The 17702-nt window shown below is 52.8% G+C and overlaps 5 protein-coding genes across 5 annotated transcripts in view; 2 read left to right on the plus strand and 3 right to left on the minus strand.

Moving 5' to 3' along the window:
• ETH_00001680 (SET domain containing protein, putative) overlaps positions 1 to 2556 on the plus strand; it is a gene marked incomplete at both ends in the record, with an annotated part of 3249 nt that extends 693 nt beyond the window's left edge. Inside the window, one exon of the mRNA XM_013377541.1 lies at positions 26 to 2556. Coding sequence (XP_013232995.1) covers positions 26 to 2556 — 2531 coding nt within the window. The remainder of the gene's footprint in view (positions 1 to 25) is intronic.
• A 3398-nt stretch (positions 2557 to 5954) lies between these two features.
• Positions 5955 to 7595, minus strand: ETH_00001685 (uncharacterized protein; the record flags this gene model as incomplete). Its single annotated transcript, XM_013377542.1, has 1 exon — positions 5955 to 7595. The coding sequence occupies one exon, from the start codon at positions 7593 to 7595 to the stop codon at positions 5955 to 5957; it is 1641 nt and encodes a 546-aa protein (XP_013232996.1).
• A 1674-nt stretch (positions 7596 to 9269) lies between these two features.
• On the minus strand, positions 9270 to 11177 carry ETH_00001690 (uncharacterized protein; the record flags this gene model as incomplete). The annotated part of the gene is made up of 1 exon (XM_013377543.1): positions 9270 to 11177. One exon carries the CDS (start codon positions 11175 to 11177, stop codon positions 9270 to 9272), a length of 1908 nt encoding a protein of 635 aa, XP_013232997.1.
• A 1307-nt stretch (positions 11178 to 12484) lies between these two features.
• On the minus strand, positions 12485 to 15530 carry ETH_00001695 (uncharacterized protein; the record flags this gene model as incomplete). Its single annotated transcript, XM_013377544.1, has 8 exons — positions 12485 to 12668; positions 12967 to 13088; positions 13391 to 13455; positions 13803 to 13903; positions 14232 to 14296; positions 14792 to 14848; positions 15107 to 15179; positions 15454 to 15530. 8 exons carry the CDS (start codon positions 15528 to 15530, stop codon positions 12485 to 12487), a joined length of 744 nt encoding a protein of 247 aa, XP_013232998.1.
• Positions 15531 to 16763: 1233 nt separating this feature from the next.
• Positions 16764 to 17612, plus strand: ETH_00001700 (uncharacterized protein; the record flags this gene model as incomplete). Its single annotated transcript, XM_013377545.1, has 1 exon — positions 16764 to 17612. The coding sequence occupies one exon, from the start codon at positions 16764 to 16766 to the stop codon at positions 17610 to 17612; it is 849 nt and encodes a 282-aa protein (XP_013232999.1).
• Between the last annotated feature and the right edge of the window lie 90 nt (positions 17613 to 17702).

A 17702-nucleotide genomic window follows, 5' to 3' on the forward strand; every position in this document is an offset into this window, starting at 1 on the left:
GCAGCTGCTGCTGCTGCTGCTGCAGACCCGCTGGAGACGCACACCACCACCAGCACCGAAACCTGCAGCAGCACCACCTGCAGCAGCACCCGCAGCACCAGCGGCAGCAGCAGCAGCAGCAAGAACAGCAGCGGCTACGGGCCTGCTCCCGAGTCCTGTGCAGCCTTCGCGGGCAGCAGCGAGGCGCCCGAGGAATCTCCAGCAGCAGCAGCTGCTGCTGCTGCAGCACAGGCAAAGAGCGCTCCAGGCAGCACAAGTGATTGCGATTCAGGTGTACGTACAGCAGCAGAGCTGAGGTCCTGTGTCCTTTGCCTCTCCGCCTCCAGCTTCGCCAGTGGAAACTTCTTTTGCTCTTCTTGCCTGAGGCGGCTGCAGGCCAACAAGAATCTGCAAAATACAGGCAAAAAGAGCAGCAGCAGCAGCAGCAGCAGCAGCAGCAGCGGCAGCAAACGTGAACTGCCCGCGGCACTCGCGGCCCCTCCCGCCGCCAAGCTGCGGAAGTCGGGAAAAGGGAATCCGGAATTAGTTGAAGTCCAAATCGAAATAAGTGAAAAAGAAAACAACAGATTAGAAAAGGAGAAAAAAGAAATGCTGCCGCGGCGAAGATTCAAGCGGTCAGCATCACCTACGCTGGCAGCGCAGCAGCAGCAGCAGCAGCAGCAGCAAGAGTCGGCGCAGCAGAACTGCAAAGTTGCTGCGCTCGCCTGCGGGGAGCGCAGGGAACGCATTGGGTGGCGGGCACGGTCTGCTGCTGCTGCTGCTGCTGCTGCTGAGGGCAGCAGCTGGTGGAGCAGCGCAGAAGCAGCAGGAGAAGCACCAGTGGTGCCCCCGCTGCTGCTGCCGCTGCTGCCCTCCATCTTCTGTTTGCATGCGCGGCCGTGGCCGCCGCCTCCCGCCAAAAGGCAAAGACTGCCTTCTCCGAGGCGAAGGGGCCTCGACTGTTTTGCTGCTGCTGCTGTTGCTGCTCAAAGGGCCCCCTGGGCTGCAGCAGCAGCAGCCAGGGGCGCCGCCGTCGGCAGCCACGGCGGCAGAGCTGAAGACAAAGACCCAGCGAGAGCAGCAGCAGCAGCAGCAGCAGCAGAGGCACAACGAACGCGACGCTTCGGACGCGCGCTGAAGGCCGCCCCGGCGCCGCTGTCTGAGGCTGCTGCTCCTGCTGCTGCTGCTGCTGCAGCAGGTGAAGGTGCAGCAGCACAGGGAGCTGCAGCTGCGGAGCTGATGACGGAAAGGGGCTGCGAGGGACAAGGAAAAGCCAGCAGCAGCTCTGCCTCTCCGCCTCACCGCCTGAGTCCTTACTGGAGCTACCTTTGTAAAGACAAGGCAGCAGCAGCACCAGCGCCGTCGTCCGCGTCGGCAGCAGCAGCAGCAGCAGAAGCAACCAGCCTGGCAAAGGGATGCTGCTGCTGCGCAGCTGCGGGCTCCTCGCGAGAGCCCGCCTTTGACGTGCTGCCTCCCAAGCGAAGGCATAGGCGAAGTGAGCCTGCAGTGAGCAGCAGCGGTGCTGCTGCTGCTGCTAGCGAGGCAGTTGCTGCTGCTGCTGTGAGGGACATTGCAGCAGCTGCTGCTGCTGCCACCTTGGCGGGGCAGCGCAGGCTTGAGCAGCAGACACCTCCCTCGAGGCTGCGCAGAAGGTCCTGGAGCCCCGAAGGTGGCCGCGCTGCTCGAGTGGTGGCAGCAGCAGCCGCAGCGGGAGCAGCAGAAGCAGCAGCAGCGGCGGGAGGAGCGGAGGAAAAGCATTCGATTTCTCGAGCGGGCTGCAGCGCGTGCAGCGCATCGGCAGCAGCAGGAGCCGCTGCAGCGTCTGCTGCAGCGAGAACGCCAGAGAGTCCAAAGGAGGCGCCTCCAGCAGCAGCAAGCACAGCAGCCACAAGTGAAGGAGCAGCAGCCGCCAGGCCCGCGAGCAGCGCAGCAGCAGCATCTTCTGCAAAGAAGCCTTTGGCGGCTGGCAGTGCCGCTGCAGCTGCGGGTCCCAGCAGCTCCGCTGCTGCAGCGGGCGCTGCAACATCAGGAGCACCAGCCGGCGGCGCACTGGCTGCTGCAGCAGGCGCCGCAGCAGGCGCTGCAGCAGGCGCCGCAGCAGGCGCCGCGCGGCCCTTGGGACTGGCGCGGATCTCGCAGGGGCTGCTGGTGGGCTGCTCGTCGCTGGGGCGGGGCTCCGGGCTGGGGATTTACAGCTGCCGGGGCTTCAGCCGCAGGCAGCAAATTTGCGAGTACAGCGGAGTGCTGATAGACCGGCGGACGGCGCTGCTTCTGCGGCAAATGGAGTGCGCGTCGCACGTCGTGAACGTGCAGATGCAGCACCTGTACCTGCTGGGCTTCCACACGCCGTGCCCGCTGCTGGGGGGCGGCGCCTTCATCAACGACGGCCGCTGGGACACGGCGGGGGGGGAGGGGCCTGGGGTTTGCGTGCGTTTCCGCGTCATGTTCGACCGGCACAGGGCCTCGCAGCGGGTGGTCGTGGTGGCGGTCAAGGACATCCCGCGCGGCGCGGAGCTGCTCACTTCTTACGACAACGACTACTGGAGGCTCAAGAACAGGGGCCTGCCCAGGCCCTGAGGCTCCCCGGGCCCCGCGAGCTCGCGCCTGCGCCCCGGCCCGCGCCGCGTGCCTTTCCGGAGGCTTCCGCGTTCGGCGCCGCGCCGGCGGCAGGCCTTTCGGCTTTTCCGGCTGCATGCGCTTGCCGACTGGCCTTCGGCTGGGGTTTGGCGCTTTCGCCGCGCGCGCTTCGCCGCCCTTGTTTGCAAACGCGCGGGGCGCTTCCTCAGGCGCACGCGGGCCTCAGCTGGCGGCGCTCGGGTCTGCGCGGACGCGCACGGCTTTCCGTGCTTCTGTGCAAATGGGGGGCCACCCCGGAGCCCTCGCGGCCGCAATTCACCTTTTTGCAACTTGCATGCGTGCGGACTTTTCTCCGTTCCCGCGCGCCCGTGCCCTCTGCAGCCATTCATCTGCCTCCCGGCGCCCAGGCGTGCGGATCCGTTCCCGCATGCACGCGAGAACTACGCGCGCAGCTGAAGACCTGCATACACATGAACGTGCACATTTTCGCGGTTGTTTCTGCGACTGAACACGCAAGTTTGCGCATGCGTACACAATACCTTGCGGGCAGCTATGCCTAGGCGTGATTCCCTGCCTAGCGTGAGCTGCCTTTCTTTGCAGATGTATATAGCCTTTGTGTATGTGAAATGCGCCTTCTATGCGCTCATACATATATGCGCATATATGCATGCTTCGGGTGGGACTGTGCCTGTCGAGCAGACAGAGCGCTGAACATGTGGGAGATATGTGTTGAGGAGTAACTACGCCTCAGCCTTTAGACAGAATTAATTGCTTCTTGCGGTTTCTTTTCGCTTTGCTTTAGATCCATTCGGAAATCGAGCATTTTCCGGGCCCCGTCCCATTCTGCTGAAGCCTATATATTTGTACACCGAGGCAGGCAGAAAAGGGAGCAGGGGGAAAGTGACGGAGGAGCCCAGCAGGTTAGGATAAGGGCTAGAAAAGGGGGAGCAACTGAGGTGGAAACACTTAGGCCAAGCATAGAAAAGTATAAGAAGTGGAACAGAGCAGACCGCAACAGAAAAGTAATAGGCAAACCGAGAGAACCTCACAAGGGCAGGCTGCACCAACAGCCGCTAGAGGTACAAGCTACACGTGGCGGCACTCAACAGCAAAGACATTCACAATGAAAGTATAATTTCAATGCTTCGAGTTGGAAAGCAAGCACGCGTAGTCAGGGACTGCAGGCTTCTACCCAACCCAAATGGCCAGGGAAAGCAGATGGAAGGCAGCCTTCTGCTCGGTCTTGGAATTATTATAACGTAAAAGCTATGCGCTTTGGTCTCAAGGGTGTCCCAGACAAGCTAGCAAAAATCCGTATGTCTAACCTCTAATTTGACGGGCCTTCGTTACCTGTCCTGACAACGTGGTGAAACTTAACCACCAGGCAACGCACACTTGGCTTCTGCGATAAGATATCGGCATCATTCTAGAGCATCACTTTTACTTTAAGCTCAGGAAGCGCAAGCTTGCACAGCAAGAGCTTACTTACCTTACTTATGCCGTCAACGATTATGGCACAAAGCCCGCAGCCAACAACATGCAGGCTGCTTACGCATGTCAGAGATGTTCATTATCCAGGCACAAATAAGCACAGCTACTCCTACATAGCTCCCGTCTTTCAGGTTAGCCCGTAGCCTACTGCATTTTCTTACTCTATTGCGCCCTGCGCCTCTCTTCCTGCATTCATAGGTTCACTAACCCGCTTTCTGCTTAATATTCAGCACTACGTTTGATAAATTAGTCAGAAGGTTCTTTCAGTCCTGGCTCACCAGTTTGCCTGCGGCCACACTCTTTAAACTGCAACGCGCGGAAAGGTGAGAAGAAAGAGTGTAACTGTGCTGGTTCAGGCTCACACATTCACCCATAGCTTGCAATGCCTTTGAACCGCGCCATGTTCACAAAGAGGACACAGATTCTGTGAATGGGGAGCTGGCAACATTCTTGTTTGCACTAAGGGAAGAACCCTGGCTAACTACTGAAGACACGGCTGCGTGTTATGTTGAAACCTCCTTCCAATTCGGTTTCATCATGCTGGACGTTATTGCTTTCCACAAAACACCGAAAATCAGTGTTTATTTTCGTTTGAACTGTGTTACCATCCTTCCGGGCTAACCTTGACATCAAAGATAGGTGACTTATAGTCTAATGCTATCATCGAATCTGTATCCTTCATCAGTCACATATTTCCACCACCCTGTATGAAATGCCACCTTTCTGCAGGCGCAGTAGTATGCCTGGCACAACTCTTTCAAGTTAATTTGACAAGAGTGCAGATAGTGTTGCTCAAGTAACAAGTAAGGCTTCAAAATGTTCCCAAGTGTGCCCCAACTTGAAAAATGCAGGCGCCAAGTCGGAATTTATGCACTGTCATACAGCCGGGTATCCAATATAGATTTATTGGGTGCTTCAGGATTACAGTGAGTGCTAAGCTAAGGGCAAAGCAATTTAGTTTGGAGAGCCAAGTGCTCCAGCAGCACAGAAAATAGAGCTGTGCGCTCCCCATGCCTGAAGCACCAATCTGCACAACGTCTCTGCTCGCTCAAACGTTGCTCCCAGACCCACAAAAACTGCAATCGACTCCCAGATACATTCCTTAAAAAGCCTAATGCGACTTAGTTCAGCCTAGTGCACTCCACTGTATCAATTAGCGTGGTTCACCGAGTTTCCGGCCGCGAGTGCTCCTTTGGTGAGTGTCGATTCTTGGTGCTGGCGCCATAGCTCCAGTAGTTGAAGAATGTAGCACTGGACTGCGTAGCAATATACTTGCCTTTTTAGACGACAATACTTTGTACTTGCGTTTCTTAGCCTGTGTACCTTGTCGTGACTGTGCAGTAAGCGCTGCGTGTTCGCAACTTATCTCTGTTTCCACTAACTCTCCTTCCCGTGTGCGAGAAAAAACAAACAAATTCAAGTACCTGTTAAGGTACAGTCAGAAAGTCTTTCAACACGGGCAAATGAGAGATGGTCTACTGTGCGGCTCCATGCATCTCAAGTCGCAGAGGCCCTGACCATTCTGCTCGTGAACAACCGCGCTGCGCCGCAAAAGAAGAGTAAAATATTACCAAGAAAAGCATACTTGTCGAAAGTTGCCGCTGCGAATAGTTTAGGCTGCTGCCTTTTGTGGAGGTAGCAACGCCTTCAGTTCAGTAGGTATAGGCTAAATCGATCCCAATAAAAAATTAAACAACATCCGTGGAGCCTGAGTGATGACTAGGGCGGAAGTAAGCGCCGCCTCTTCTGGCGTTTCCTGATAACCAGGGAAGCCAGGAGGGAAACAGCAAGGGCTCGAGAAGGTGGAGAAGATATAGAGCAGCGTGACTCCGCTTTGCCTGCCTTCTGTGGCGCTCTTGCCTTACACTTTGTCTCACATCTTGCAACTCCTGGTCTGCTGGCTCTGCTTACTGCTGGTAATCATCACCCCTCTGCAGCGCCACTTCCCAGAACCACTCCAGGAAAGTTGCGACTTCTGTGATCCGCCTTGGCAGCTTGCTTTTCTCGTAAGCTCTGCAGCCTTTGGCGATGTGGGAGGGCACAGATTTGGAGCCTCTGGCAATAGGCATGATGCTGGAGATCTTCATGGGAATCTGGATCTTCCACCAGCGTCTTCCGTTTTCGCTTGCTTTGAAGTCGATAATGAAGGCTTTAATGTTTTTGGCGTGTTGCGCCACAATGGAGATGATCTCATTCGAACAGAACTCTCTGTTGCGCAGCAGCAGCAGGTCCCGCATCAACTCCTCAGCTTCCTGCTCCTCCCCAGGGGTCAGTTTTCTGGTGCGCAGTGTGGCTTCCAGCTTGTCTCTCTGCGCCATGAGGACGTCCTGGAGTCTTTCCCTTTCCAGAACTTCCGCTTTGGCTTTTTCAACACAAGAGTCCCCGTCCTTCTCCACCAGGTTCATGAGGTGTCCCATTTGGGCGAGTGCGCTGAGGGGGTCGCGGGCGACGCTCATGGGGCTCTCGAGGATTGTTTCGAAGAGCTCGCGCTCTTCTCTTGTCATTCTTTTCATAACTTGCTGAACTCGAGCCAGCCAGCAAGCCTTGTCTGTTTCCCTTCCAGCGCGGGCGACGCGGTCTTCGGCGCGGGCGAGGGCCAGCGCGAGCCTCAGCTTGACGGCGCTGAAGCTGGTGTCCCTGCGGCTCAGCTTCTTCGCACCCACCAGAACTTCTGCCAAGTTTCCCGCCAATATGTCTGTGTCTCTGAGTTTTGAAATGTTGCAAGTGCCTGAAAACCGGCTCCACAGCGCGCACAGCTCGGGCACGCGCCGGCTCGCGTTCAGCACGTATCTGTTCACTCCCATGAGAAACTCCAGACAGTCGTTTGGCACCACTTCAGAAACGGCCTCAGGCTCAGCAGCAGCAGCGCGCTCTTCCGCTTTTCCCACGCCGCTGCCGTACTTGGCGCTGTACTCCTCAGGTGTCAAGGCAGGTAAGAATTCTTCTTCAGAAGAAGAGGCCGAAGTGCTGGCCTCTCCCTCCTCTCCCTCCCCGCTCAGTAGACGCTCTCGGTAGGAGGGCTGCTGTTTCGACTGCCGGCGAATTCGAGGCAGCTTTCGATAGACAGCCCGCGCTGCTCGACGCGCCCCCATCTTCACCTTCGCCGCGCCCCTTTTGATTCCTGTCCAGATTCTCCTCAGCCGGCTGCGAGCTCTTCTGCCCATGTTCCCTACAAACCTGCGCAGCCTTTCCAGGCGGCCTCTGGGCGGCGCCTGCAGTTGCTCTTCCTCGGGTGGGCTGCGGGTCTCATCGTCGGCGCCGGCGCGCTGCACACTCGGCCCTACGGGATTCTCTGGAAAATCTCCTTCTTCACTGATGCTAGTGGGAGGGGGGAAAATCCTTCTTCTCTCTATGAAAGAAGCAGCTGACTGCGGCTGGATGGCCTGAAATTCGGCGCGCTCGGGCGGCGGACTGAAGGACGGCACGCCGAGGTAGTTGGCTCTGTCAAGCTCTCGCGGCCTTGTACTCAAGACAAATGAGTTTGCAAAGCAGAAGAAATATAGCAGCAGGCCGGATGAGGCGCAGGCACCGAAAGCGCGCCGGTTCATTTTCCGGCACTGGGTTGAGGCTGGGCCGTGTGAACGCAAAAAATGGAAAAAAACAAAAGGACTTCGGCCAACTAATATTAGGCAACTCTACTTCAAATGAATTTGGGAAGATTCGGCGCTCAAAAGTAGGTATTTCAAGGCCTTTTTCCCCAGGAGGCAAAGCAGACAGCCAAGAGCTGCGGACCTTAAAATGAGCTGCAGCCGACTGCAGACTCTAGAGAACTAACGGCGACGGCAGCAACTACGAAAATCCAATTCATATTTGTTTAATAAATCTGCTGAAATGCTTCGAAGTGTACTATCTTTGGTCAACCAGGAGGTGCGGGCGCCAACAGACGCAGCCGCCAGAAAGATAGCCTTCTTGCCGCTGGACCGACCTCGAAACAGCGCGAGATGTCTATGTTGTTGTGGAAACAGCTACCTGAGTAGCATCTGCAGTTCTAGAACAAAAAGAACCATTTGCGCTTATGTTACTTTATTTCGAGAGGAAACTGTCGGAAGAGATATTACCATCCGATCGATATTGGTCCGGCAATCGGAGCCGCCGCCCAGCCACCGCGTGACTAGCCTGTGCAGCGCATCGCTCTGATCTTGTTGCAGGTCATGTCTACTCCGCTTCTAATAATATTAAAGCAAAGAGAGCCAATTAACCCACGCATATATGCGATATATGGATTGTGCGCGCCGCTTGGTGCCCCAGTGAGAGAATTTTCCTAGCTGTAGGAGACTCTAGCTAGTGGTCGTGCTAAACGTGATGCTGCAACAAGCCATTTGCACGCGAGACGATACGGTCTTGCCTTTACTAAAGTGCAGCGTCCACAAAAGTACTTCCAGCCAAAAACTAAGCCGCAATTCCGGCAGATATCTCTATTTCACCCTGACTGGCAGTGTAGAGTGCTGCTAAAGCACCCATGAGCTACGCATGCCTGTATTCAGGTTGCTAGAGTCTCAGATACGGCTTTAATCGGCCATAAATTCAGAACAGCAGATAGGTTTGTTTGTAGCCGTTTCTGGACTGGCTCCACAACTTAACTGGGTCAGGCTGACGACTTTTATTCATCTGCTCACGCACAAGGACTTCACGCACGAGGCGCCTTTGTTCCATTCGTTCTAACCATAACTACCTAAGTTTCTTTTTCGAGTGTGTAGTAATAACAAACATCTAGTAGTATAAATACTTCAGCAAAAAGAAGAATCGCCGAGCTCAATTCATCTCTGAACATTGCGGGCGCTGTGCACTGAGAATTCGCACACCTCAAGTGGCTTGGACCCAGCCAGTGAGCAGCTACGTTACGTCGAAACTTAAAAATCACCGAAGACGCTCACGTCTCGACCCACAGTGGCTGGCGCCATTGGAGAAGGCTGCTCTTGCCACGGTATCAGTGTCAGTTTTGACAGTGTGGATCGGCTAAAACAATCTTCTTACGTTACTCGCTGGTGCAAAAAACAAATACGTGCGAACGCGAATGTATAATCGCAAGACATGCACGTAGAAATGCAGGGCATGCCCTTCACGTGTGCCTTTGAAGGCGAGGCTGTCCCGTGGGGAGAGGACCGCAGGCAACAGAGAGAGGGAAGGCCACAGCACAGCATACTTTCTTTGCTTGCCTTCTGTGTTTCTCTTTCACGATGCTTCATCGCACCGCGCAAACGCTCCCCTGTGTCAGCCCTTGTCTACTGCTGATCCTGTTCACTCCTGAGCAGCGCGACTTCCCACATCCACTCCAAGAAATCCGAAACCTGACTGATATTAGTGGGTGGTTTGCTGCTTTCATAGGCTTTGCACCCTTTGGCAACTTGCGGCGGCACCGCCTTGGACCCCCTGGAGGGAGTCATGATCCCCGCGAGCTTAATGGGCCACTGCATTTTCCACCAGCTCTTTCCATGTGCCTTGTAGTCAGCAATGAAGGCTTTGATGCTTACGGAGTGGGCTGTTATCAAATGAAGGATTTCGATCGAACAAAACTCTCTACTAGCCAGTAGCCTCAGGTCCCGCACGGCTTCGTTTCCCTCCTGTTGATCCTGAACACTAAGACGTTGGCTCTGCATCGCCCGCCTGAGACTGTCTTCCTGTGTCCTCAGAGTCTGTTGGAGCTGCTGCCTCGCTTTGATTTCTTCGTGGGCTCTCTCCAAACAGGGGACAACATCTGCCTGGGCCATGTTCATGATACGCATGAGTCCGTCGAAGAATGTGGTGGGGCTGCGGAGGAAGCTCATGTAGTTCTTGCTGGCCTCATTCACCACCATTTCCTCATCCGCATTCAACATGCGCATGATGGCTTCGGGCCTCGTGAGCCAGCAAACATCGTCAGTGTACTTCCCAGCCCGGGCCACGGCGTCCTCAGCCCGAGCCACAGCGAGTGTAAGCCGCAGCTTCGTGGCTGTGAAGCTGTTGTCTGCGGGACTCAGCTTCTTAGCTGCAGTGACTTGTTTCGAAACATCAAGCGCGAGTTCCTGAGTGGTTCGGTACCTCGTCAGATTCGGCACGCGCATGAACAGGCTCCACAGCGCGCAGAGCTCGGGCACGTTATCGTTGATCCACAGCATATTTCGACTCAGCCGCAGGAGAAACATGGGACAGTCCTCCGGCATGCCCTCAGCTGAGACAGCCGCAGTAGCAGCAGGGGCCGCAGCAGCAGGGGCAGCAGCAGCGGCGGCAGCAGCAGCAGCGCCTTGCCCCTCTCCGGCGCGTGCAGACTCGTACCGGAGTTGGTGCTCCTCCGGTGTTAGAGCCTCGAAGAATTCTTCTTCAGACTCCTCACCAGAAGTTGAAGGAGCTCTTGTCCGCGGCTCCTCCGCTCCTTTCTCCTTCAATTGCCGCACTTTCTTAGACAAAGACCGAGAAATCGCCTCCATAGATGGAGTGGTTTCACGCTCAGGGGGCCCCCCAGCTGCTTCTGCTGCAGCAGCTTCAGCTTCAGCAGCAGCAGCGCCTTCTGCCCCTCGGGGCTCTGCAGCAGCAGCCAAACCCAGCCCTGCTAACCCCACGGGGGAGACCAATGCGGGCTGTATTGCTTCAGGAGTTGGTGCTGCTTTTCTGCGTCTTCCGTGGAGTTTTGGTAGTTTTTTGAAGATGGCTTTGGCTGCCCGGCCCGCCCCCGCCTTGACCCTCGCGGCGCCCCTCTTAATTCCTTGCCAGATTTTCCTCATTCTATCTCTAGCCCTTCTTTTCATGTTGCCCAGGGCCAGCCGCAGCCTCTGAAGCCTCCCCTTGAGCTGCTGCTTCTGGGCTTGCTGGGATGAGCTGTTGGTGCCGGCCCGGCTCCAGGTGCCTGAGGCTTGAGTCCCCTGTGGCTCTTCTGGGGACATCCTTGCGTCTTCCTGAAGGTCTAGTGCCGGAGGGGGGCTTTCGAAGGCTTCAGGGGAGCCTTCCTGTCTGTCTGCAAAGGAATATTCGAGCTTTCTATGTATAGCCAAGTGCTGCGGGCGCTGCAGTGATGCGCCCCAGGAGGGCATGGTGAGGAGGCTGGCTCCATAACGCTGTGGTGGCCTTGTACTTGAGACAAATGGAACCTTCAAAAAGGCGAAAAGGCATAACAGCAGGCATGAAGAGACGCCGACAGCTGAAGTCCGCGACCTCATTTTCTTGACAGACTTCCGATGCGCTGCTGACCTAGCCCCTACGAAATGCAGGTAAACCGAGCCCTATCATTCAATAACACCTCCAGTCTATTGAAATTAGCAGGACAAGCTTCTTTATACTATTGTGGAAGCCTTGTAGAAAAGATGTATGTGGCTGACTAGGGGCCGCCGATTGCCATTCAGCGCAGCCGACACGCCAGCTTACAGGTGCCGTTAAGCCGAGCACCTGGCACTATCCGTGCCTAGATGAATGCGACTCGAAAATGAGTGCAAAATACACTAAAAGCAAGCTTCCGAAGATGTGAACAGTGCAGATTTGCCTTCAGGCACAGCTCGCAAGCAGCTGTGCATGAACACTGTGTTGAGGGGCTTCAGAAAGAAGCGAGAGCCTGCCAGCTACGGCGGACACGGCTAGCGAAGTAGTACTCGTGAACAAAAACACGTTGGACATCACTCAAATCTTTGAAACTTTTACATGAGGGAATTTAATTGAATCAAGGGCTCCGAAGCTGTTGTTTCCCTCTAATCATCTTTCGCTGTTCAATGGTCTCTCCGAGCGCCAGTCCGGTGCCTGCAATCGTGGCAACTGTATTGTCTGCAAACACGTAAATTCATCACGTCTACGTTCAGAAGACAAATATTCCAAAACCTAGGACTTTAAAAAAATCGCTAGACTCCCCAAACAATAATGGGATGCTTCTCTTCATCGTAATACCAACTTCGCTCGACCGCAGCTACAGCTTAGCTTCGTCCTCGAGGCGCTCCACTCCCATTTCGCCTCAGTGTTTATCCTAAAACTAGGCATTTTGAGCATTGTTGTGCCCGATGTAGTAGATCTGTGACAATTATAAGCCACCGGTGTGTGGTAGTCTAGAACTATCGAAATCCGAAGCCCGACGTCCCACTAGTGTTGCAGCCTCGCGACTGGTTGATCCCACTGCTGTAAAGACGCGTACCAAGTTTTAGACTTAAGCAACGGTTTCGTATTGGTACAAGTGTACAGGGAGAATGCACAAAGAAGTCCAGATTTTCGAAAAGGTGAATGCAAGATTGCACACGCAAGACCATAGTGCGAAGCAGTGAGCAAAAGGGAGCAGAAAGCGGAAATGAGGGACCAAGAATACGAGCAGAAGTCGTAAGGACTTCTCCTCGACCCAAATCACAACATCTGCGTAGCGTTTTGGCTTTGCGGCATGGAGGCCGGTTGGCCAGCGGCTGGCCGACAACGGGATACAATAGAGCAGCTTTATCTTTTTTCTGCTTCAAGTTTCTCATTTAAATTGCTGCATGTGCCCAAATTCCTGCTTTCAGTCCGTTTTTTGTGCCGTTGATGTCGGTCTGCTCTTGCCGTGCCCAGCCCTCAGCGTAAGGTAGGTGGTGATACCAACCGAAATTGAGACTGCCGCATGCAGGACCAAAGAAAGCCAGCAGGCTGGCGTTATATCTTCCGCCAGAAACCTCTGGGGCGGATTATACAGGCCAAGTCCGTGCCTGCGATCGCACAGTTACCACCAATGGGCAAAGGGGGACAAAAATAGCCGGTCGCAGCCTAACAAACAACTAAGGACCTAACTTGGCTTGCAAAAATAGCGATCAGATGCGCATTGGTCAATAAACTTTGCTAAATTGCCGTTTAGAAGCTCCTGGTCCTGAGGAATGGCTAGAAACACGACACAGCAGTTGATTCACTCAGTGTACAGGGCCCGCATGAATACCAATTAATACTAATCCGCCCTTTTCCCGCCTTTGTAGAATGTTCGCCTGTGTTCAACACACAGCTGCCACTTACCGCTGCACGAGGGTCCAGGGGGCGAGCAGAGACGCCAAGAAAACCAAACCCGCACGAGAAGTCATAGGCAAGTGGCGGCGGGTGGACAGAAACATCAGAGCAGTGATGGACAGATAAGATATCTGAGGGCAAAACAAGACAAGAATACGCCTAAAGCCAATTTGAACGCGGCAAATTAAGGCAAGAACGCATATAGAAGTAATTAATGATACGCAGACACAAAAGGTGAGAACGAAATGGCAGTCTATAAACAAACAGATACGTGAGCAAGTGTGTGAAGATGGCAACTACCCGTAAGCACTGCCCATTGCTTGATATGAATACGCAGGAAAAGCCCTATCTTGATGAAAACTTGAGGGTCAAGACTAAAAGTCCCCCTCGTTCTGGGACCACACTAATGCAACATCACTACAGAAAGTCTTACAGGCGAAAGACTCGACTGCATTGCCTGGTAGACACCTTCCCAATGAAACGAGTTGCCTCCGATCGCTTCAAATGAAGAAGAAAAGAGCAAATGAATATTACGCGAATGCTGCTAAGGTCTCACGACAGGGCCAGGCAGATAGAAACAGAGAATAGAAGCACTGACACTTCTTTTCTTGCGTTTGAACAACACTGACACAAAAATGTAACTTTATTACGCACGGAAGGCAAGTGCATGATAAGCTATACGTTGCTTGCTACTTAGCACTATCTAAATCATAAACAAACATAAATTGTGTACACCAGGGTGGCAGACGCGTTGGAGAAATCCATTCCTATGGCTACTTGCTGCAATTAAAAAAAATATCATGTTGCACAATGAATAGAAACCTGATAGCCAGTAGTAGGCTGACCTCTCAAGAGGAGGTGTCCGTTGCTGCACAGGACTTGTCCCAAAGACCAGCCCAAGCCGATGCACAGCAAACGGGTCTCAGAGGAGTAAGCCAAAGCTTTCCTGTGAAAAGAACGTACAAAACTAAAAATGGCACATAGTTGTATGAAATAAACAAACAAACACGGGGCAATAAAGGCAGACAAATGCACAGAAAAATACACATTAATCCAGTCAACGCGCACAAGGGCTGAAGGTCTAACTATTTCTGCAGGTCCTATTGTTGACGTCATTTCTGCAACTGGTCTAGAAACTATTTTCTTGCTAATGCTGACGGGTTTGCTCGTGTTGCGCATGCTCTGGCCGCCTCTTCTAGTGTTGCTGTTGCTGCTGTTTCCCCTGCGGTTGCTGCTGAGCTACTGTACGCCTGTGCTGTTGTAAGCGCGCTGACTTGCTGTTGAGAATATATCTTATGCTTGTCAGCTCCATTACAACAGTCACAAGGTCTATTATGACCTGAAGAATCACACAAGCATAAGACTTCACTACTGCATTAGGACGCCGAAATACGCAAAATGATAGCATTCGCACGGGCAATCAGTGCTACGACAAGACGATTATCCTACACACGAGCACAAGTAGTCGAGTTAAAACAGAGCTCCGGGACACATAATGAAACGAAAAGTCTATCGGTGCGCGTTCAGAAACATACTGAAGCAATTGAACAGTGCATGAATTGGCATGTGGAGGGACTCAAAGATAAGTTCCAGAGAGCAAAAACCTAGAGCTAGTAAAGTTCACACAGTAGACCAAACGACGAGAAGCAGACAAAATTAAAAAGTGCCAGGCCAAGAAAGCAGGCAGACTGACACAAGCACGTGAGGGCAGGGCGGAAGAAATGAAAGCATGCGAAGAAACAAATGAGGAAAGGTAAATGAGAAAAAATTGGCAGCCACAATTAGTGAAACATTGTGATAACAGAAAACGCCGATGGTGTCCGAGGGGCCTCACGCTGCAGAAGAATGAGCTCTCGCACGTCGATGGGAGAAGGGTCGCGACTATCAAACTCTGCGATTCAGCGAACAAAACCCAAGAAAATAAAAACTAAACATATTTTGCTGCTAGATGTGCTGATATGTAAGCAAATCGTGTCCCCCTGACTTCACAGGCGCCCCGTCTTCAACAGGCATTTCAGCAGTCACAGGAGCATCAACGACCAGGAAGTGCTGGTAAGATGCAGCAGAGCAATGAAAAAGGCGAAGGAGTGACAAATAATAAGCAATTGGAGCAAAGAGAGCCATGTTGATCGTCTAAAGTCGAACAGACCTTTCCGAAAAGATTAACGAAGTAAAAGGCAGTGGCGAGGGCCAGCAGCTTCTTTGTGCCCGTTTGGTCCGATCTGAAAGCGCAAGAGAAACAGCCGCAAAGCATTTCTGGAGAAAAGCCACGCTAAGTGCACAAAGAGAAATTTACATGGGGAGGCACAAGAAATGGTGACAAATAGAAGTGCGAAAGATAACTCACTTCAGAAAAAGACATGACAATAGTGAATGGCAGAGGCAAAATGCCGAGGCCTTTTCTATGCATTATAAGTAGTTGAAACTGTGCACCGAAAATAGCGGTGCGAAAAGGTAAATAATACGCAGACAGAAAAAATGAAGTAAAACACTCACAAGTTTGTAGCTTTATAAATGGCCGCTATCGGGCCAAAACAGAACGCGGCACAGGCTGCCCCGTGTAGAACTGTCATCTTCTGTGAACACTTGAAGAAATGGCGGAGGTTGGTTAGGCCGCAAACAAAGGAAGGAGTTCGTAAAGAAAGCCTTCGGGGGCCAATTAAGCTAGAAAGCGGAAGGAAGTACGGCCACCTCGGTAGAAAGGTGAGCGGCTGGAGAGAAAGAAACAGAGCGAGGGGCTCGAATATGCTGCGTTAATTTGTTCGGTATCTTAAGAACAAGTTCAGGCGGCCGCGTTAAGCCGAAGAAGGTCAACAAAAAGCATACAGAAGAGGAAACCAAGACACAGAAGTAGGCGAGGTGAGCACACAAAATCGGGAGCTGCCCGCCACAAAGCAGTTAGGCAACAGGCTTAACGTTTTGATCAATATTTCTGAATTTCAGCGAATCGCAAAAAGACCTATCTGCGTTATGTTGTGGCTCTGCATCCCACCGCCACTTCCTCAACTGTCTGCTTGCCTAGACAGAAATAAGTAAATTTGCACACTAAAAATATGTCAACATAATAAACCTGACCTGCAGAACATCCAGAATTAACGTAATCCTAAACAACTGCCGCTTGCTCACGAAAGTGCTCTGGAGGTGACGATGGGACTGACCACAGTCACTCGCCGCATGCAGCGTCATGAAAACGTTTCCATAACATCTTCGACGAAACATTCCAGTTCGGTTCATCCTAGGATGCATTATTAACTCGAAGCGCTTATATTCGCTGAACTTGGCACATTGAGCCTGCTACCAACTGACAGCAGTGACGAGCCCCCCGTTCGCTCCTTATGTGATGCATATTACATTCTTCCAAATATCCCATCAGCCTACTCATTATCTTTTGTATCGTCTTTTATAGGGCAGGGGTCGCCGAAGGTGAATTTTCATGTTCGCTGAGCCGCCCAACTTGCTGCGTTGTTGGCTACTCTGTTTTTGAAGAGGGAGCATAAGGCTTTTCGATATCTGCAAAGTTTCGAATGGATTAAACTCGCATCGTCTTTACAATCATTATAACTCTGTTTCTTCAATTTCTTTGGTCCAGCAGCTGTGCACGGTGCCCTCACATTCGACCTCTGCGGAATACATCAACAGTGCGCTGCTCAACTCCTGCTTTATTCTCCCACCGGTTTTCCTCAGTTATGTTCCACTAGGCTTCACTGTTGCTCTTTCTTTACTCAGAATTGAGTATCCCTGCTACGTGTGTATTCAGTAAACTGAGTTGTCGTGAAACTGATGGGTAGCAACGAAACAATGTGAGAATGTTCCGCAACGCGTCCCTCTTCGGAAAATATTTGCGCGGCTTGGGTAAAACTGCTCAAAAGGGTTTCAAAAAGAAGCAAATTTTGGCTCCCATTCCAGTCAAGGCCTATGGGCGCCCCCCCTCAGCAGCGTCTCAGTGTGGTTTATACCATGACGAGGACTACAACTACTACACCAAAATTTCCTTCTCCCTGCGGAAACACAGGCGAAAACTCAAGCCAAATGTATTTAAAAAAGACTTTGAGTCAGAAGGGTTGAATACGACGGTCAAAAGCCTCAAAGTGACTACCTCAGCGCTGCACGCCATAGATGACGCCGGGGGTCTTGATGAGTACCTTCTGCGGACTCCGCCTGAGGAGATGAGGAGCGTTTTAGGCGAAAAAATGAAGAATGTAATTCATTTTTATAACCAACACCCAGAAATTAGGGAGTGGGCGTTGCCCTGGAAGTCTTTCGCCAGCGCCGCAGCCAGGAAAGACCCTTGTCAAGCGTTGTATAGGCACCTGAAGGGAAAAGAGCTGTACGAAAAGCGCCTAAGAGAAGCGCAAAAGCAGTCTTCTCCCTACTATTTGCCAAGTTTGCGAAACATGCACCCTGTTAGGCAGCCATTTGCAGAGGGCACTGAGCCGCCACAGCTCCCACACCTCGGCTGGGCTCTAAACCACATAGAGGCGGCAGCGCTGCGGCGAAGATTGGGCATGGCTGTGTGCCAGCTCAGGGCTCAGGCTTCTCACGAGGAAGCTGATGGCTTTAGGACGGGAAACAACAGGGGAGGGGGTGGGCAGAGCGGATCGTCCCTCAGAAAAAGGTCGAAAACGCACAAGTGGAGAGAGATCAGAGCCTACTGATGCGCAAAGGCAACGTAGAGGAATTGCACCGACTCCTCAGTTTGTCATCAATTTGAAGCTGAGGAGAGAAAGAGTGGAAACAGACAGGGG

Source organism: Eimeria tenella, genomic scaffold (assembly GCF_000499545.2).
Source record: "Eimeria tenella Houghton genomic scaffold, Eth_scaff55, whole genome shotgun sequence".
NCBI lineage: Eukaryota > Apicomplexa > Conoidasida > Eucoccidiorida > Eimeriidae > Eimeria > Eimeria tenella.